Genomic DNA, 23,307 nt, shown 5'->3' on the forward strand with positions numbered 1-23,307 from the left:
AGCCACAGTGTCCTCAGTATAAACCATAGTGCTAGACACAGTGCCCCCAGTACAGACCACAGTACCAGCCACAGTGCCCCCAGTACAGACCATAGTGCTAGACACAGTGCCCCCAGTACAGACCATAGTGCTAGACACAGTGCCCCCAGTACAGACCACAGTACCAGACACAGTGCCCCCAGTACAGACCACAGTACCAGCCACAGTGTCCTCAGTATAAACCATAGTGCTAGACACAGTGCCCCCAGTACAGACCACAGTACCAGCCACAGTGCCCCCAGTACAGACCATAGTGCTAGACACAGTGCCCCCAGTACAGACCATAGTGCTAGACACAGTGCCCCCAGTACAGACCACAGTACCAGACACAGTGCCCCCAGTACAGACCACAGTACCAGCCACAGTGCCCCCAGTACAGACCACAGTACCAGCCACAATGTCCCCAGTACAAACCATAGTGCTAGACACAGTGTCCCCAGTACAAACCATAGTGCTAGACACAGTGTTCCCAGTACAGACCACAGTACCAGTCACAGTGTCCCCAGTACAAACCATAGTGCTAGACACAGTGTCCCCAGTACAGACCACAGTACCAGCCACAGTGTCCCCAGTACAAACCATAGTGCTAGACACAGTGTTCCCAGTACAGACCACACTGCCAGTCACAGTGCCCCCAGTACAGACCACAGTACCAGCCACAGTGCCCCCAGTACAGACCACAGTACCAGCCACAGTGTTCCCAGTACAGACCACAGTACTAGCCACAGTGTTCCCAGTACAGACCACAGTACCAGCCACAGTGTCCCCAGTACAAACCATAGTGCTAGACACAGTGTCCCCAGTACAGACCACAGTACCAGCCACAGTGTCCCCAGTACAAACCATAGTGCTAGACACAGTGTTCCCAGTACAGACCACACTGCCAGTCACAGTGCCCCCAGTACAGACCACAGTACCAGCCACAGTGTCCCCAGTACAAACCATAGTGCTAGACACAGTGTTCCCAGTACAGACCACACTGCCAGTCACAGTGCCCCCAGTACAGACCACAGTACCAGCCACAGTGCCCCCAGTACAGACCACAGTACCAGCCACAGTGTTCCCAGTACAGACCACAGTACTAGCCACAGTGCCCCCAGTACAGACCACAGTACCAGCCACAGTGTCCTCAGTATAAACCATAGTGCTAGACACAGTGCCCCCAGTACAGACCACAGTACCAGCCACAGTGCCCCCAGTACAGACCATAGTGCTAGACACAGTGCCCCCAGTACAGACCATAGTGCTAGACACAGTGCCCCCAGTACAGACCACAGTACCAGACACAGTGCCCCCAGTACAGACCACAGTACCAGCCACAGTGCCCCCAGTACAGACCACAGTACCAGCCACAATGTCCCCAGTACAAACCATAGTGCTAGACACAGTGTCCCCAGTACAAACCATAGTGCTAGACACAGTGTTCCCAGTACAGACCACAGTACCAGTCACAGTGTCCCCAGTACAAACCATAGTGCTAGACACAGTGTCCCCAGTACAGACCACAGTACCAGCCACAGTGTCCCCAGTACAAACCATAGTGCTAGACACAGTGTTCCCAGTACAGACCACACTGCCAGTCACAGTGCCCCCAGTACAGACCACAGTACCAGCCACAGTGCCCCCAGTACAGACCACAGTACCAGCCACAGTGTTCCCAGTACAGACCACAGTACTAGCCACAGTGTTCCCAGTACAGACCACAGTACCAGCCACAGTGTCCCCAGTACAAACCATAGTGCTAGACACAGTGTCCCCAGTACAGACCACAGTACCAGCCACAGTGTCCCCAGTACAAACCATAGTGCTAGACACAGTGTTCCCAGTACAGACCACACTGCCAGTCACAGTGCCCCCAGTACAGACCACAGTACCAGCCACAGTGTCCCCAGTACAAACCATAGTGCTAGACACAGTGTTCCCAGTACAGACCACACTGCCAGTCACAGTGCCCCCAGTACAGACCACAGTACCAGCCACAGTGCCCCCAGTACAGACCACAGTACCAGCCACAGTGTTCCCAGTACAGACCACAGTACTAGCCACAGTGTTCCCAGTACAGACCACAGTACCAGCCACAGTGCCCCCAGTACAGACCACAGTACTAGCCACAGTGTTCCCAGTACAGACCACAGTACCAGCCACAGTGTCCCCAGTACAAACCATAGTGCTAGACACAGTGTCCCCAGTACAGACCACAGTACTAGCCACAGTGTCCCCAGTACAAACCATAGTGCTAGACACAGTGTCCCCAGTACAGACCACAGTACCAGCCACAGTGTCCCCAGTACAGACCACAGTACCAGCCACAGTGTCCTCAGTATAAACCATAGTGCTAGACACAGTGTCCCCAGTACAGACCACAGTACCAGCCACAGTGTCCCCAGTACAAACCATAGTGCTAGACACAGTGCCCCCAGTACAGACCACAATACCAGCCACAGTGTCCCCAGTACAAACCATAGTACCAGCCACAGTGTCCCCAGTACAGACCACAGTACCAGCCACAGTGTCCCCAGTACAAACCATAGTGCTAGACACAGTGTCCCCAGTACAAACCATAGTGCTAGACACAGTGTCCCCAGTACAGACCACAGTACCAGCCACAGTGTCCCCAGTACAAACCATAGTGCTAGACACAGTGTCCCCAGTACAGACCATAGTGCTAGACACAGTGTCCCCAGTACAGACCACAGTGCTAGACACAGTGTCCCCAGTACAGACCATAGTGCTAGACACAGTGTCCCCAGTACAGACCACAGTACCAGCCACAGTGTCCCCAGTACAGACCACAGTGCTAGACACAGTGTCCCCAGTACAAACCATAGTGCTAGACACAGTGTTCCCAGTACAGACCACAGTACCAGCCACAGTGCCCCCAGTACAAACCACAGTGCTAGACACAGTGCCCCCAGTACAGACCACACTGCCAGTCACAGTGTCCCCAGTACAGACCACAGTACCAGCCACAGTGCCCCCAGTACAGACCACAGTACCAGTCACAGTGTCCCCAGTACAAACCATAGTGCTAGACACAGTGCCCCCAGTACAGACCACAGTACCAGCCACAGTGTCCCCAGTACAAACCATAGTGCTAGACACAGTGCCCCCAGTACAGACCACACTGCCAGTCACAGTGTCCCCAGTACAAACCATAGTGCTAGACACAGTGCCCCCAGTACAGACCACACTGCCAGCCACAGTGCCCCCAGTACAGACCACAGTACCAGCCACAGTGCCCCCAGTACAGACCACAGTACCAGTCACAGTGTCCCCAGTACAAACCATAGTGCTAGACACAGTGTCCCCAGTACAAACCATAGTGCTAGTCACAGTGCCCCCAGTACAGACCACACTGCCAGTCACAGTGTCCCCAGTACAGACCACAGTACCAGCCACAGTGTCCCCAGTACAGACCACAGTACCAGCCACAGTGTCCTCAGTATAAACCATAGTGCTAGACACAGTGTCCCCAGTACAGACCACAGTACCAGCCACAGTGTCCCCAGTACAAACCATAGTGCTAGACACAGTGCCCCCAGTACAGACCACAATACCAGCCACAGTGTCCCCAGTACAAACCATAGTACCAGCCACAGTGTCCCCAGTACAGACCACAGTACCAGCCACAGTGTCCCCAGTACAAACCATAGTGCTAGACACAGTGTCCCCAGTACAAACCATAGTGCTAGACACAGTGTCCCCAGTACAGACCACAGTACCAGCCACAGTGTCCCCAGTACAAACCATAGTGCTAGACACAGTGTCCCCAGTACAGACCATAGTGCTAGACACAGTGTCCCCAGTACAGACCACAGTGCTAGACACAGTGTCCCCAGTACAGACCATAGTGCTAGACACAGTGTCCCCAGTACAGACCACAGTACCAGCCACAGTGTCCCCAGTACAGACCACAGTGCTAGACACAGTGTCCCCAGTACAAACCATAGTGCTAGACACAGTGTTCCCAGTACAGACCACAGTACCAGCCACAGTGCCCCCAGTACAAACCACAGTGCTAGACACAGTGCCCCCAGTACAGACCACACTGCCAGTCACAGTGTCCCCAGTACAGACCACAGTACCAGCCACAGTGCCCCCAGTACAGACCACAGTACCAGTCACAGTGTCCCCAGTACAAACCATAGTGCTAGACACAGTGCCCCCAGTACAGACCACAGTACCAGCCACAGTGTCCCCAGTACAAACCATAGTGCTAGACACAGTGCCCCCAGTACAGACCACACTGCCAGTCACAGTGTCCCCAGTACAAACCATAGTGCTAGACACAGTGCCCCCAGTACAGACCACACTGCCAGCCACAGTGCCCCCAGTACAGACCACAGTACCAGCCACAGTGCCCCCAGTACAGACCACAGTACCAGTCACAGTGTCCCCAGTACAAACCATAGTGCTAGACACAGTGTCCCCAGTACAAACCATAGTGCTAGTCACAGTGCCCCCAGTACAGACCACACTGCCAGTCACAGTGTCCCCAGTACAGACCACAGTACCAGCCACAGTGTCCCCAGTACAGACCATAGTGCCAGTCACAGTGTCCCCAGTACAGACCACAGTACCAGTCACAGTGCCCCCAGTACAGACCACAGTACCAGTCACAGTGTCCCCAGTACAGACCACACTGCCAGTCACAGTGCCCCCAGTACAGACCACAGCACTAGTCTCTAGGGATATAACAGACCAGTGACCGATGATGTCCACATTACAGATTCTGCCCCACGAGCGGCAGGTTGATGTCGTCTTGTTACTGTCCATGTTTTCTGTTATAGGGACCATCAGGAACGGATCAGTCCGGGGTTCCCGGAGGAGAGATATCAACTCCACCTGGTAAATAGACATTATAGGATCCAGCAGCTGGGGCGCATGAAGTGCGTGGGCGAGAGCCACCAATGTCTGGTTTGATTAATGTGGGGCGTCTCTAGGAGATGTGTGGTCCAGCAGTGGAGGACCATGGTGCTGGGAGGCGTGACTGTGGTCACACTGGATTTAGAGGAATGATTGTCGGAAATCCTAAGTCATCGAATGTGGAGGAAAGATGAGTTTGTGTTTGGTGCGGTGGTCTTTATATGGAGGTCCCTGGTGTGAAGCAGGAGGAGCTGGCTGGTAATCCAGTGTCATCTTCTGCAGGTCCATGTGAGGCTCCTCTGGGTTTGGAAGATGGCCGGATCCATTACAAGCAGCTGAGCGCGTCCTCTTACAAGGAGAATAACCCACCAGATGCCGGACGGCTGAACATTGTGCCTAACATGTCAGTGCTTGGTTCTGTCCTCACTGCCCCTTCCCCTGAAGACGCCAGAGATACTGGCGAAACATGTCGGGGGCAGTGGGATTGTTAGCACAGAAGTGGGGCTCGTATCAGGAATGACTTTAATAATACATAGAGTGATAGGTAGGGGCCGAGATTGTCGGGGAAGAGTCTGGAGCCTCCCAAGACCACCACCCATGTGATAGTGCTACCAACAGTGCTGGTATCTGACCTGATAAACGGACGACACGACTGATAGTTTTAGTTTTCTTTGTCAGATGACGCTTTTAAGTAATTGACATTAAAAGCTTAGTTTTAGGATTACTACGAAACATATGGTAAAATAAGGCAATTGCGACGCACGGCAGCGACAAGGGGTCCCTTTTAAGATGGGATAAGTGTTTCGTGACGCCAGTTGCAATGAAGCAACAACGGGACAGAGTCCCTTAAAGAAATGGTGCTGGTACCCAGATGTAGGAATGGCCGAGTGGTATAGGGTGGCCTATAATGTCACATATCACAGTGCTCCTACCTGGATACGCTGGAACCCCAGGCGTTGTCGTCCAAAGCAGACAAAGGGGGTAGTTAAATAAGAGGAAGGAGAAATAAACTGAGTCCAGACCTTGTGATGAAGTTCAATAACAGCTTTACGTTCAATAAACGTTTCTCCAAATGTTTCAGTCTTTGTCTTGGTTCCCAGCAGGCTTTAGCATTAACTCTGGCAGGCAAACAAACTGAACTCTGCTACATCTGTTGCTCGCTGGCTCTGCTGTGCTGACAGGCTGACTGAATAACTTTGCTTTAGCTGTCTGCTGCAACTTCTCTTTTTGTAGTCTGACTCTAGCTTAATCCAAGCTGTGGCCTCCACATCCAGCAGAGCTGAAGGTGCTCTAGCTGGCCTAGACAAGGCACGTCCAGCAGGGAGGTGCACCTGCTGCACACCCTCCCTTGGAAAGGGGGCAAATTGCAACTGACTCTAACTAACTGGTCCCTCCTCTCCTTAGAGGGAGAGTTAGAATGGAAAGAAGGGTTCTATTCTCTCTAACTGTAGCTCTGCCGTGCTTGCTGCCACCTACTGGTGAACCAGGTAAATGACATGAACAATAACAGTTGCAAGGAATAGATATGCACAGTGTAGTGGACTGAAATAAATTCATAGGATGACATTATATTAGACCATAGGAGAAAGTAGCGGGGTGCGGAAGTGGTAATGGCACTCCGGAACATTACACAATCACTAGTCTCTATAAATATTTACCTTAAAGTGCCTTTACATATGTTTGGGGTCTATGCTTTGTAGTGCATGGTCCTGTCCCCATCACATGTGGTGTAGGAGAGCTGGGGGTGTCACATATGTGGGGACAGGTGGAGATGGCACCCAGGGAGATGACGTGGACCTGCACTTTATCTTTCCGTAGCCTGAACATTGTCCCTGGCTGGAGTCCTCTAGATTCGGACAAACATCCCTTCTTCCAGGTGGACTTCCTGCAGCCCACCTTCATCTCCGCCGTCATCACTCAGGGCGGCCGCCAGTCAGGGGGTTACGTCACCAAATATCGCCTGATGTACAGCATTGATGGGAATGTATTCCACAACTACTCCCAGCAGAACCCTCAGGTAAGTCGGCAGCTTGGGTCATCAGAGGCTGGTGACCCTGGTGGTGGACAGCGTCTGCTCCGAGATGTCACCCTGCTCCGTATCCTCACCTTGACTCTTCGATCCTTCTCTGTCCTCCGTCTCATCTTGTGTGTTTGCTCTCGTATCAGCTATTTGACGCCAACTCTGACAGTAACACGGTGGTGAGGCGGGAGCTGCGTGGCATCTTACTGACGCGTTTCCTTCGTGTTCTGCCTATGGAGTATCACAAGGCCATCTACCTGCGCAGTGAGATCATCGGATGCTCTCATGGTGAGTCTATGGAGAAGATCACTACACATCTCCTGCTACAGATATAAGATCTGACGTGGATAGACAGCAGAGCAGACTTTAGTGCAGCAAACAACGTGACGCAGCAGCTGATAGTATGGAGAGGACTCTACTTTCCCACATATGACTCCAGAGTTACAGCTCAGAAATATTCTGTACAGACAGTGGTTTAGGTCCATCTGCCCAAACCTCCACTGACGGCTCAGGGTGATCACTGCTCCTATTGGTTGTCCGTCACCTTTCTGTGGTTGTGACTTATGGTTACTCTATACTAGAGCCCACAGAACCCCCGGTCACCAGGAGCTCCGGCACAGTCATATTTAGCCTCCCTGGAGAAGTGAAGCCAACTCACTGCAAGCCGGGGGAATTCGAGTGTCGCAGCGGTGAGTGTGTGAACGCTTCGAGATCCATGTGTGATGGGAAGGCTGACTGCCGAGACTTCTCCGATGAGGAAGGATGCGGTAAGACGCTGGAGATGTCACCATTTTATCACTCATCAGTAAACTCTGGGTGAAGATACAGCGTTAGTGATAGAAGATCAACCTCTGGGTCTCTGACTCTCAGATTCCGCAGTCTGGGCCCCCCTCGGTCTCCGCGGCCTGGGTTCCCCTCGGTCTCCGCGGTCTGGGTTCCCCTCGGTCTCCGCGGTCTGGGTTCCCCTCGGTCTCCGCGGTCTGGGTGCCCCTCGGTCTCCGCGGTCTCGGTCTCCGCGGTCTGGGTGCCCCTCGGTCTCCGCGGTCTGGGTCTCCACGGTCTGGGTGCCCCTCGGTCTCCGCGGTCTGGGTGCCCCTTGGTCTCCACGGTCTGGGTGCCCCTCGGTCTCCGCGGCCTGGGTTCCCCTCGGTCTCCGCGGCCTGGGTTCCCCTCGTTCTCCGCGGTCTGGGTGCCCCTCTGTCTCCGCGGTCTGGGTGCCCCTCGGTCTCCGCGGTCTGGGTCCCCCTCGGTCTCCGCGGTCTGGGTCCCCCTCGGTCTCCGCGGTCTGGGTCCCCCTCGGTCTCCGCGGTCTGGGTGCCCCTCGGTCTCCGAGGTCTGGGTGCCCCTCGGTCTCCGCGGTCTGGGTGCCCCTCGGTCTCCGCGGTCTGGGTGCCCCTCGGTCTCCGCGGTCTGGGTCCCCCTCGGTCTCCGCGGTCTGGGTGCCCCTCGGTCTCCAAGGTCTGGGTGCCCCTCGGTCTCCAAGGTCTGGGTGCCCCTCGGTCTCCGCGGTCTGGGTGCCCCTCGGTCTCCGCGGTCTGGGTGCCCCTCCATTGTTATGATCTGACTGTCTGTATTTTCATGCCAGGTGTTGTTTCACCGGCGTTGGAGACCACCCTGCCTGGTAAGTTCCTCTCATACCTAGATGTAAACACAGTTCTGTAGGAATATTATAAGCACCACACAGTACAGGGCCATACAGTGCCCAAATACCAGTGCCATACAGTGCCCAAATACCAGTGCCATACAGTGCCCAAATACCAGTGCCATACAGTGCCCAAATACCAGTGCCATACAGTGCCCAAATACCAGTGCCATACAGTGCCCAAATACCAGTGCCATACAGTGCCACAATACCAGTGCCATACAGTGCCACAATACCAGTGCCATACAGTGCCACAATACCAGTGCCATACAGTGCCACAATACCAGTGCCATACAGTGCCACAATACCAGTGCCATACAGTGCCACAATACCAGTGCCATACAGTGCCACAATATCCGTACCTAAATAAACAGTCTCATACAGTGTTCAAATAATACCACCATAGAGTGCACAAATAATAATAAAGTCCATAATACTGATATACAAGGTGGTCACAGGATTTGGGTGCAGAGTCTTCTGTGGCGCCCTCTTCAGTAAGAGTGATACCTCCAAGGCCGACCCTTCCTCCAGATCACCCTTCAGTCAGGATCTTATTCTAAACCTCCAGCAATCACTGATAATGGTGGTCAGAGATGTGGGCTATACTGGGATATACTGGGATTCTAATGTAGACCTGCCAAACTGTAGAGGGATAAAGCCTAGGACGCACCTTCACCTGCCGTGCACTGCTCTATGGTGTCTCAGCATCATTTATAACCGCGTACGCGAGGCACTCTGCACACGTTTTGACTACTCACCACGCCTTGGGGGCCTCGTTTGAGTGTGTCCCTAATTTGGTTCAGCGCCACATGGCAACCACTGGCCGCCCAACGACACCCCTGCTGTCAGGATAAACCCCCTGGGCACTGGGCCCCACTGACCCCCAGGCACAGCATCAGAGCCTCCATGCAGCACTGCACAGTGTGAACAGATGTCAGAAGCTCACCCTTCCATGTGGTCTCCAGACTGAGGTCGAGTAGTGGATTAACCCTTATGCAGTCTCCTGCTAATTTGCCATCTCATTCAGGCCAGATGTTTTTAATTAGCAGGAGACTGTGTAAGGGTTAATAATCTCCTAGTCTTTCTATGGAAGAGCTTCTGAGATCTGTTCACATGTGGCAGCATGTATGGAGGCTGCGGTGCTGTACCTGTGGGCTGGTGGTGCCCAGGAAGCTTGTGGACATGTTCATAAATGATGCTGAGAAGCCACAGGTCAGTAACGACAGGTGGGTGTGCGTCCTGGGCTTTCCTCTACAGTTCGAATCACGTAGACTTCCGTCCCTTGTGTTTTGTTTGGCTACATCCACCATCTGGTTACACAAATGGTAGATAACTATCATCCTCACACACAATGCACTTATGTGTCTCCCACAGAATTACCCACCTCACTTACGGACCTTTCAGCCTCTCCTGAGAGTGAGCAACCACCAGGCTCTCCATTCCCTGGATACTCTGGAGAACCCGGAATATATTATCAGTCTCAGCCAACCGGACGTCCTGGTATAATCAGTGCAAAGCCCGAGCAGAGGATGACCCTAGCTGGGACTGATACAGCTCAACCTGGCCTACAGGAAGAACATCACGCCAGTGGAAAACCTGGAATCAGAGTCCCAGAAGGTCCTGAGCAAACACTGGAATCTGCCTCCAGGAGTCCAAAACATTCCCTGGTGTCACCTGGTTCTATGGGACCTACTGGAACGATTCCTCCACAAGCAGTGACTACAGATAGACCAACCAGTATTGCAATGATGGCTGCAGTCACATTTACAAGAGGGGCCATATCCGGAGCTCCTGGTCTTCGCCCCAATGAATTCCAAATCGGCACTCCTGGACTGGCCACTCCTTTTGCTGGTAAGGACACAACGACATTGGACACAAATGTAGATGACGGTTCCTCACACACAAGTTTTCCAGGATTGAATATAGACCCAGGAGTGACAGGATGGAGACAGTTTCTAACGAGACCTCCTGGACCTGGTGAAGATATTTTATATCACACCACATCACATGGCGGTGACAGTGTAACTTATCCTCCATCCGGGGTAAGGACCGACCACCTGGGTCTACCCGTGGAGAGCTTAAGTCTTACAGCACAAACGCAGGGTAGGTCCGGTGGCCAAATAACCAAAGAACCACCAACTGGGATCCCTGAATTAGCTTCTAGACAAAGCGTTGGAGAAAGGTCTTCATCAAGTCAAGGCTGGTCCTCAAAATACGGCCAGTCAGGTCCTACAGCTTCTCCCTTGTCATTTACTGAGGTGGAGACCCTTACCTCTACACTGAGAACGGCATCTAGAGGCAGTGAGGATTCAGGGCTCAGGCCCGATGTCTTTGTTGTTCCGGATGGACATCATTCTAGCTTGAAGCCTGGTTCTGGTACAGTCCTTATTTGGAAGGAGCCCATTGAGGTTCCACCAGAAGGTGGCCCTGATGAGGGGGGCCGTGGAGGACATCATGTTGTTCATACGTATGAAGGTTTGTATAACGTCCTGTTCTAGATTATTGTTCTATAAGCTCTTAGACTGTATCTAAGAAGAGCTTTATGCTTAGGTAGATCTTTTAAAATGTCCCCCCCATAGGATTGAAAAAAGTCCATGAGAAAGACCGTGTTCTTCTCATTCTTATCGGATCATTGACCTGCACCAAGAAGAACCCCAATTGGGACCCAAATTATTGGCATGTTACTTGAGTGCAACTGCGTAGTTTCTCGCTTCCATCATCTCTGGGCTATCCGTGGGACTTAATAGAAAGAAGGTCACCATTGGAGGTCTTACACTCCAGTAGCATCTAAAGCTGCATACACGTATCTGCTGACCGCCACTTGGAACCCCTCAGCATTGTGCTGACAGACACAACACATCTCATATTGTACTCAAAAAGATGCTCTGGTTAGACCTCCAGCCAGCTGGGGGCAGGTGTGTGGTGTGAGGCCCTGCAGCCTGATCACCAACAGAAAGCAGAAGTCTGCTTGGATGTGACTGGAGAATAAGACGTGACACAGCGCCATATCATATACATATAGCAGGGAGATACTCATCACTGACAATTTATCTACATACACATGTTCTGTGGTCTCCATTATGCCACGCATGGTGGAGCTGATGTCACCAGGAGCCTGCCTCCTCACCATGCCTCAGCACTGTGCCTCTATACCATGCCTCCTCACTATGCCTCAGCGATGTACCTCCATACCATGCCTTCTTACTATGCCTTAGCACTGTGCCTCCATACCATGCCTTAGCACTGTACCTTCTCACCATGCCTCCCTATCATGCCTCCACCATAGATAAGCAACTGATGTGTCCCCAGTCACCTTGTTGATGTTTATTGTAGGAACCAGTAGCACTTTACCCGTGGACCTGTTCACTGACACCCCCAGAACCCTCTGTAATTTGGGTCAGTTCACTTGCTCCATCTATGGCTGTATAAGTGGAACTAAAGTGTGTGATGGACACAAGGACTGCGTTGATGGCTCTGATGAGCGACTTTGTGGTGGGTGAACTTTCCTCCATTCACAATGCTCCTCCTGGATGCCAAGACTTTTCTGATCTTTACCACTTCTGCTTGTTCTCCTGCAGTGACCTCATCTGTGACCTCTACTCCTACACCCTCATGGTATGTCCCCACCCCGGGACCAGAGGTGTGCTCTACCAGACAGTTCAATTGTGGTTCAGGAGAATGTATCTCCATGGAGAGGCAGTGTGACCTCCATAGTGACTGTGCTGATGGCTCCGATGAAAACAACTGTGGTAGGTGTACCTGGACTTTTCTGTATTGGTCCAGCAAGTAAAGGAAAGAGAACCTTCTAATAACTGATACGTTCTAGTTGTGATAGCCAAGAATAGGGTGAGGCAACTCAGGGGCAGCACTCCATGGTAAGAAACACCTCAGAGGCAGCACACATTGGCAGGAAACACCTCAGAGGCAGCACACATTGGCAGGAAACACCTCAGAGGCAGCACACATTGGCAGGAAACACCTCAGAGGCAGAACACATTGGCAGGAAACACCTCAGAGGCAGAACACATTGGCAGGAAACACCTCAGAGGCAGAACACATTGGCAGGAAACACCTCAGAGGCAGAACACATTGGCAGGAAACACCTCAGAGGCAGAACACATTGGCAGGAAACACCTCAGAGGCAGAACACATTGGCAGGAAACACCTCGGGAGCAAAACTCCATGGCAAGAGACACGTCAGGTGCATTACTCCATGGTAACAGACACCTTAAGAGCAGCACTCCAAGGTAGAAGACATCTTAGGCACAATACTCCATGGTAGGAAACACCTCAAAGACAGCAAACATTTGTAGGAGATACCTCAGTTGCAGCACTCCATAGTAGGAGACACATGAGGTGCAGAACTCCATGGTAACAGACACCTCAGGCACAGCACACATTGGTAGGAAGTACCTTAGGGGCAGTCTTCCATGGTAGTAGACCCCTCAGGCGCAGACTTTCATGGTGGTAGACACCTCTGTGGCAGGACTCCATGGTAGGAGACATTTCTGGGGCAGGACTCCATGGCAGGAGGCACCTCTGGGGAAGGTTGCCATTTCCAGAGACACCTCAGGGGCAGGACTCCATGGTGTGAGACACCTCAGGAGCAGCACTCCATGGTAGGAGATACCTCAAAGGCAGAACACATTGTTAGAAAATACCTCAGGCGCTGTACTCCATAGTAAGAGACACCTCAGGGGCAGCACACATTGGTAGGAGATACCTCAGAGGCAGAACACATTTTTAGGAAAATACCTCAGGCGCTGTACTCCATAGTAAGCGACACCTCAGGAGTAGCACACATTGGTAGGAGATACCTCAGAGGCAGAACACATTGTTAGGAAATACCTCAGGTGCTGTACTCCATAGTAAGAGACACCTCAGGGGCAGCACACATTTGTAGGGGATACCTCAGAGGCAGAACACATTGTTAGGAAATACCTCAAGTGCTGTACTCCATAGTAAGAGACACCTCAGGAGTAGCACACATTGGTAGGAGATACCTCAGAGGCAAAACACATTGTTAGGAAATACCTCAGGTGCTGTACTCCATAGTAAGAGACACCTCAGGGGCAGCACACATTGGTAGGAGATACCTCAGAGGCAGAACTCCATGGTAGGAGATACATCAGAGGCAGAACTCCATTGTAGGCGATACTTCAGGGGCAGCACTCCATGGTAGGGGATACCTCAGAGGCAGAACTTCAAGGTAGGAGATGCCTCAGAGACAGCATTCCATTGTAGGAGATACCTCAGGGGTAGCATTCTATCGTATAAGGAACCTCATAGGGTAGCAGTCCATAGTAGGGGACACTTCACAGTGCATCAGTCCATTGTAGGAGACACCTCATTTTACAGAGTGGGTTATAGAGACTTTCCCCAATCACAAGTCATTTGATAAAGTGGATCTGGATCATCCCTTCCTCCCACCAAGCCTATTCATCTGAGGAAGAAGTTGGTCAGACTATAGATGTAAGGGTTGTTCCACCATGTTAGAGTACAGTGTTTTCATCATATAGTGATTATTGGACACAACTTAGAACATGGACCTGGACCATGTAGTGTTCTGTGTGTTCCTGGTTATTACACTGGTTTAAGGCCTCCAGAACGTTTGATGTTCCTATATTATTGCATATCTGTAGAACTTGACATCTCCCAAAAGAGATTCTAAGACTGACCAAGTACAAAGGAGCTTTCCAAGAAGCTGTCAGTGTGAGGGTCTTCTAGGTGCCCTAGATCTCCTTGAGCAGGACTTTCTCATGGCTTAAAATCTCAGGTCTTCTCTTTTTGCTACAGCGGACTGTATCCTGTCTCCGTGGACATCATGGAGTGACTGCAGCCGTTCCTGTGGGCTGGGGGTAATGTTCCAGCGCAGGGATGTGATCAGGGAGCGTCTGCCAGGAGGACATTGTGCTGGAGCCCAGTTTCACAGTAAAAGCTGCTTTGTGAAGGCTTGCCCAGGTAAGGGGCGTGTTATTCTGGTGGTATAGGGTGAGGCATAAATATTAGCGTGGGGAAAGGGCGTGAATAATATCAATGGGACCTGCAAGCAGAAAAAAATGTCTGACCGGAGACGGATGTGGTGACAATATACACTGTATACTGACACATCATATATTTATAAGTGACGGGGCGTGGTTACTATATACACTGTATACCGAGTCATTATATATATAAGTGACGGGGCGTGGTTACTATATACACTGTATACCGAGTCATTATATATATAAGTGACGGGGCGTGGTGACTATATACACTGTATACTGAGTCATCATATATATAAGTGACAGGGTGTGGTGACTATATACACTGTATATTGAGACCTCGTATATATAAGTGATGGGGTGTGGTTACTATATACACTGTATACCGAGTCATCATATATATATGTGACGGGGCGTGGGGACTATATACACTGTATACTGAGTCATCATATATATAAGTGACGGGGTGTGGTGACTATATACACTGTATACTGAGACCTCGTATATATAAGTGACAGGGTGTGGTTACTATATACACTGTATACCGAGTCATCATATATATAAGTGACGGGCGTGGTGACTATATACACTGTATACCGAGTCATCATATATATAAGTGACGGGGCGTGGTGACTATATACACTGTATACCGAGTCATCATATATATAAGTGACGGGGTGTGGTGACTATATACACTGTATACTGAGACCTCGTATATATAAGTGACAGGATGTGGTTACTATATACACTGTATACCGAGTCATCATATATATAAGTGACCGGGTGTGGTGACTATATACACTGTATACTGAGACCTCATATATATAAGTGACCGGGTGTGGTTACTATATACAATGTATACCGAGTCATCATATATATAAGTGACGGGGCATGGTGACTATATACACTGTATACCGAGTCATCATATATATAAGTGACGGGGTATGGTGACTATATACACTGTATACTGAGACCTCGTATATATAAGTGACAGGATGTGGTTACTATATACACTGTATACTGAGTCATCATATATATAAGTGACGGGGTGTGGTGACTATATACACTGTATACTGAGTCATCATATATATAAGTGACAGGGTGTGGTGACTATATACACTGTATATTGAGACCTCGTATATATAAGTGACGGGGTGTGGTGACTATATACACTGTATACTGAGTCATCATATATATAAGTGACAGGGTGTGGTTACTATATACACTGTATACTGAGTTATCATATATATAAGTGACGGGGCGTGGTGACTATATACACTGTATACTGAGACCTCGTATATATAAGTGACGGGGTGTGGTGACTATATACACTGTATACTGAGTCATCATATATATAAGTGACAGGGTGTGGTGACTATATACACTGTATATTGAGACCTCGTATATATAAGTGACGGGGTGTGGTGACTATATACACTGTATACTGAGTCATCATATATATAAGTGACAGGGTGTGGTTACTATATACACTGTATACTGAGTTATCATATATATAAGTGACGGGGTGTGGTGACTATATACACTGTATACTGAGTCATCATATATATAAGTGACAGGGTGTGGTTACTATATACACTGTATACTGAGTTATCATATATATAAGTGACGGGGCGTGGTGACTATATACACTGTATACTGAGACCTCGTATATATAAGTGACGGGGTGTGGTGACTATATACACTGTATACTGAGTCATCATATATATAAGTGACAGGGTGTGGTGACTATATACACTGTATATTGAGACCTCGTATATATAAGTGACGGGGTGTGGTTACTATATACACTGTATACCGAGTCATCATATATATAAGTGACGGGGCGTGGTGACTATATACACTGTATACCGAGTCATCATATATATATGTGACGGGGCGTGGGGACTATATACACTGTATACTGAGTCATCATATATATAAGTGACGGGGTGTGGTGACTATATACACTGTATACTGAGACCTCGTATATATAAGTGACAGGGTGTGGTTACTATATACACTGTATACCGAGTCATCATATATATAAGTGACGGGCATTGTTACTATATACACTGTATACCGAGTCATCATATATATAAGTGACCGGGTGTGGTGACTATATACACTGTATACCGAGTCATCATATATATAAGTGACGGGCATTGTTACTATATACACTGTATACCGAGTCATCATATATATAAGTGACGGGATGTGGTGACTATATACACTGTATACTGAGTTATCATATATATAAGTGACGGGGTGTGGTGACTATATACACTGTATACTGAGACCTCGTATATATAAGTGACGGGGTGTGGTGACTATATACACTGTATACTGAGACCTCGTATATATAAGTGACGGGGTGTGGTGACTATATACACTGTATACCGAGTCATCATATATATAAGTGACGGGGTGTGGTTACTATATACACTGTATACCGAGTCATCATATATATAAGTGACGGGGCGTGGTGACTATATACACTGTATACCGAGTCATCATATATATAAGTGACGGGCATTGTTACTATATACACTGTATACCGAGTCATCATATATATAAGTGACGGGATGTGGTGACTATATACACTGTATACTGAGTTATCATATATATAAGTGACGGGGTGTGGTGACTATATACACTGTATACTGAGACCTCGTATATATAAGTGACGGGGTGTGGTGACTATATACACTGTATACCGAGTCATCATATATATAAGTGACGGGGTGTGGTTACTATATACACTGTATACTGAGTTATCATATATATAAGTGACGGGGCGTGGTGACTATATACACTGTATACTGAGACCTCGTATATATAAGTGACAGGGTGTGGTTACTATATACACTGTATACCGAGTCATCATATATATAAGTGACGGGGTGTGGTGACTATATACACTGTATACTGAGACCTCATATATATAAGTGACGGGGTGTGGTGACTATATACACTGTATACTGAGTCATCATATATATATAAGTGACGGGGTGTGGTTACTATATACACTGTATACCGAGTCATCATATATATAAGTGACGGGGCGTGGTGACTATATACACTGTATACCGAGTCATCATATATATAAGTGACGGGCATTGTTACTATATACACTGTATACCGAGTCATCATATATATAAGTGACGGGATGTGGTGACTATATACACTGTATACTGAGTTATCATATATATAAGTGACGGGGTGTGGTGACTATATACACTGTATACTGAGACCTCGTATATATAAGTGACGGGGTGTGGTGACTATATACACTGTATACCGAGTCATCATATATATAAGTGACGGGGTGTGGTTACTATATACACTGTATACTGAGTTATCATATATATAAGTGACGGGGCGTGGTGACTATATACACTGTATACTGAGACCTCGTATATATAAGTGACAGGGTGTGGTTACTATATACACTGTATACCGAGTCATCATATATATAAGTGACGGGGTGTGGTGACTATATACACTGTATACTGAGACCTCATATATATAAGTGACGGGGTGTGGTGACTATATACACTGTATACTGAGTCATCATATATATATAAGTGACGGGGCGTGGTGACTATATACACTGTATACTGAGACCTCGTATATATAAGTGACAGGGTGTGGTGACTATATACACTGTATACTGAGACCTCGTATATATAAGTGACGGGGTGTGGTGACTATATACACTGTATACCGAGTCATCATATATATAAGTGACGGGGCGTGGTGACTATATACACTGTATACTGAGACCTCGTATATATAAGTGACAGGGTGTGGTTACTATATACACTGTATACCGAGTCATCATATATATAAGTGACGGGGCGTGGTGACTATATACACTGTATACTGAGTCATCATATATATAAGTGACGGGGCGTGGTGACTATATACACTGTATACTGAGACATCGTATATATAAGTGACGGGGTGTGGTGACTATATACACTGTATACCGAGTCATCATATATATAAGTGACGGGGTGTGGTTACTATATACACTGTATACCGAGTCATCATATATATAAGTGACGGGGCGTGGTGACTATATACACTGTATACCGAGTCATCATATATATAAGTGACGGGCATTGTTACTATATACACTGTATACCGAGTCATCATATATATAAGTGACGGGATGTGGTGACTATATACACTGTATACTGAGTTATCATATATATAAGTGACGGGGCGTGGTGACTATATACACTGTATACCGAGTCATCATATATATAAGTGACGGGCATTGTTACTATATACACTGTATACCGAGTCATCATATATATAAGTGACGGGATGTGGTGACTATATACACTGTATACTGAGTTATCATATATATAAGTGACGGGGTGTGGTGACTATATACACTGTATACTGAGACCTCGTATATATAAGTGACGGGGTGTGGTGACTATATACACTGTATACCGAGTCATCATATATATAAGTGACGGGGTGTGGTTACTATATACACTGTATACTGAGTTATCATATATATAAGTGACGGGGCGTGGTGACTATATACACTGTATACTGAGACCTCGTATATATAAGTGACAGGGTGTGGTTACTATATACACTGTATACCGAGTCATCATATATATAAGTGACGGGGTGTGGTGACTATATACACTGTATACTGAGACCTCATATATATAAGTGACGGGGTGTGGTGACTATATACACTGTATACTGAGTCATCATATATATATAAGTGACGGGGCGTGGTGACTATATACACTGTATACTGAGACCTCGTATATATAAGTGACAGGGTGTGGTTACTATATACACTGTATACCGAGTCATCATATATATAAGTGACGGGGCGTGGTGACTATATACACTGTATACCGAGTCATCATATATATATGTGACGGGGCGTGGGGACTATATACACTGTATACTGAGTCATCATATATATAAGTGACGGGGCGTGGTGACTATATACACTGTATACTGAGACCTCGTATATATAAGTGACAGGGTGTGGTTACTATATACACTGTATACCGAGTCATCATATATATAAGTGACAGGGTATGGTTACTATAGACGATGTACAGGGAGTGCAGAATTATTAGGCAAGTTGTATTTTTGAGGATTAATTTTATTATTGAACAACAACCATGTTCTCAATGAACCCAAAAAACTCATTAATATCAAAGCTGAATATTTTTGGAAGTAGTTTTTAGTTTGTTTTTAGTTTTAGCTATTTTAGGGGGATATCTGTGTGTGCAGGTGACTATTACTGTGCATAATTATTAGGCAACTTAACAAAAAACAAATATATACCCATTTCAATTATTTATTTTTACCAGTGAAACCAATATAACATCTCAACATTCACAAATATACATTTCTGACATTCAAAAACACAACAAAAACAAATCAGTGACCAATATAGCCACCTTTCTTTGCAAGGACACTCAAAAGCCTGCCATCCATGGATTCTGTCAGTGTTTTGATCTGTTCACCATCAACATTGCGTGCAGCAGCAACCACAGCCTCCCAGACACTGTTCAGAGAGGTGTACTGTTTTCCCTCCTTGTAAATCTCACATTTGATGATGGAACACAGGTTCTCAATGGGGTTCAGATCAGGTGAACAAGGAGGCCATGTCATTAGATTTTCTTCTTTTATACCCTTTCTTGCCAGCCACGCTGTGGAGTACTTGGACGCGTGTGATGGAGCATTGTCCTGCATGAAAATCATGTTTTTCTTGAAGGATGCAGACTTCTTCCTGTACCACTGCTTGAAGAAGGTGTCTTCCAGAAACTGGCAGTAGGACTGGGAGTTGAGCTTGACTCCATCCTCAACCCGAAAAGGCCCCACAAGCTCATCTTTGATGATACCAGCCCAAACCAGTACTCCACCTCCACCTTGCTGGCGTCTGAGTCGGACTGGAGCTTTCTGCCCTTTACCAATCCAGCCACGGGCCCATCCATCTGGCCCATCAAGACTCACTCTCATTTCATCAGTCCATAAAACCTTAGAAAAATCAGTCTTGAGATATTTCTTGGCCCAGTCTTGACGTTTCAGCTTGTGTGTCTTGTTCAGTGGTGGTCGTCTTTCAGCCTTTCTTACCTTGGCCATGTCTCTGAGTATTGCACACCTTGTGCTTTTGGGCACTCCAGTGATGTTGCAGCTCTGAAATATGGCCAAACTGGTGGCAAGTGGCATCTTGGCAGCTGCACGCTTGACTTTTCTCAGTTCATGGGCAGTTATTTTGCGCCTTGGTTTTTCCACACGCTTCTTGCGACCCTGTTGACTATTTTGAATGAAACGCTTGATTGTTCGATGATCACGCTTCAGAAGCTTTGCAATTTTAAGAGTGCTGCATCCCTCTGCAAGATATCTCACTATTTTTGACTTTTCTGAGCCTGTCAAGTCCTTCTTTTGACCCATTTTGCCAAAGGAAAGGAAGTTGCCTAATAATTATGCACACCTGATATAGGGTGTTGATGTCATTAGACCACACCCCTTCTCATTACAGAGATGCACATCACCTAATATGCTTAATTGGTAGTAGGCTTTCGAGCCTATACAGCTTGGAGTAAGACAACATGCATAAAGAGGATGATGTGGTCAAAATACTCATTTGCCTAATAATTCTGCACGCAGTGTATACTGACACATCATATATTTATAAGTGACGGGGTGTGGTGACTATATACACTGTATACTGAGACCTCATATATATAAGTGACGGGGTGTGGTGACTATATACACTGTATACTGAGTCATCATACATATAAGTGACGGGGCGTGGTGACTATAGACGCTGTATACTGAGACATCATATATATAAGTGACTGGGCGTGGTTACTATAGGCGCTGTATACTGAGACATCATATAAGTGACGGGGCATTGTTACTATAGACGCTGTATACTGAGACCTCATATATATATATGTGACAGGGCATTGTTACTATATACACTGTATACTGAGACATCATATATATAAGTGACGGGGCATTGTTACTGTAGGGGCTGTATACTGAGACATCATATATATAAGTGACGGGGCATTGTTACTATATACACTGTATACTGAGACATCATATATATAAGTGACGGGGCATTGTTACTGTAGGGGCTGTATACTGAGACATCATATATATAAGTGAGGGGGCATGGTTACTATAGACGCTGTATACTGAGACATCATATATATAAGTGACTGGGCGTGGTTACTATATACACTGTATACTGAGACATCATATATAAGTGACGGGGCATTGTTACTGTAGGGGCTGTATACTGAGACATCATATATATAAGTGACGGGGCATGGTTACTGTAGGGGCTGTATACTGAGACATCATATATATAAGTGACGGGGCATGGTTACTATAAGTACTGTATACTGAGACATCATATATATAAGTGACGGGCATGGTTACTATAAGTACTGTATACTGAGACATCATATATATATGTGACGGGGCATGGTTACTATAGGCGCTATATACTGAGACATCATATATATAAGTGACGGGGCGTGGTTACTATAAGTACTGTGTACTGAGACATCATATATATAAGTGATGGGGCATGGTTACTATAGACAATTATACTGAGATCATATATTTACAGTGTGTTGAAAAAGTAATGAAATGAAATCCAAGGAACACGCCAGACAGGTCAGGGATAAAGCTGTGGAGAAGTGTAAATCAGGTTTAGATTATAAAAAGAAAATGAATATCTCATGGAGCACTGTTCAATCCATCATCTGAAAATGGAAGGAGTATGGAAGAACTACAACCCTACCAAGACATGGCCGTCCACCTAAATTGACTGCCCAGAAGAGGAGAGCACTAATTAGAGAAGCAGCCAAGAGGCCCATGGTCACTGTGGAAGAGCTGCAGAGATCCACAGCTCAGGTGGGAAAATCTGTCCACAGGACAATTAGTAGTCGTGGACTTCCCAAATCTACCTTTATGGAAGAGTGGCAAGAAGAATTTGCATTTGGCCTAAATGCAAAATGCTACCCTGCACATCCTCCTGAAGACACCATCTCCACCGTGAGACATGGCGGTGGCAGCATCATGCTGGGGGGAGGCTTTTCTTCAGCAGGGACAGGGAAGCCGGTCAGAGGTGATGCTTCATCACTTATAGATACAATGTTACAGTATCTGGTGTCTATGATGACCACGCCCCGTCACTTATAGACACAATGTTACAGTATCTCGTGTCTATGGTAACCACGTCCCCTCACTTATAGACACAATGTTACAGTATCTGGTGTCTAGGGTAACCACACCCCGTCACTTATAGACACAATGTTACAGTATCTCGTGTCTATGGTAACCACGCCCCGTCACTTATAGACACAATGTTACAGTATCTGGTGTCTAGAGGTAACCACACCCCGTCACTTATAGATACAATGTTACAGTATCTGGTGTCTATGATAACCACGCCCCATCACTTACAGATACAATGTTACAGTATCTGGTGTCTATGATAACCACGCCCCGTCACTTATAGACACAATGTTACAGTATCTGGTGTCTATGATAACCACGTCCCGTCACTTATAGACACAATGTTACAGTATCTGGTGTCTATGATAACCACGCCCCGTCACTTATAGACACAATGTTACAGTATCTCGTGTCTATGGTAACCACGTCCCCTCACTTATAGACACAATGTTACAGTATCTGTTGTCTATGGTAACCACGTCCTGTCACTTATAGATACAATGTTACAG

The 23,307-nt window shown here is 47.4% G+C and overlaps 1 protein-coding gene across 1 annotated transcript in view; it reads left to right on the forward strand.

The window, feature by feature from the left end:
- The window catches only part of LOC121002663 (SCO-spondin-like), a 190,236-nt gene that overhangs the window by 75,315 nt on the left and 91,614 nt on the right, over nucleotides 1-23,307 (forward strand). The window contains 10 exon segments of the mRNA XM_040434096.1: nucleotides 4,830-4,887; nucleotides 5,188-5,308; nucleotides 6,724-6,922; nucleotides 7,072-7,213; nucleotides 7,507-7,692; nucleotides 8,511-8,546; nucleotides 9,942-11,034; nucleotides 11,908-12,072; nucleotides 12,156-12,316; nucleotides 14,364-14,528. Of these exon segments, the coding sequence (XP_040290030.1) occupies nucleotides 4,830-4,887; nucleotides 5,188-5,308; nucleotides 6,724-6,922; nucleotides 7,072-7,213; nucleotides 7,507-7,692; nucleotides 8,511-8,546; nucleotides 9,942-11,034; nucleotides 11,908-12,072; nucleotides 12,156-12,316; nucleotides 14,364-14,528 (2,326 nt within the window).

This window comes from Bufo bufo, chromosome 5, assembly GCF_905171765.1.
Source record: "Bufo bufo chromosome 5, aBufBuf1.1, whole genome shotgun sequence".
NCBI lineage: Eukaryota > Metazoa > Chordata > Amphibia > Anura > Bufonidae > Bufo > Bufo bufo.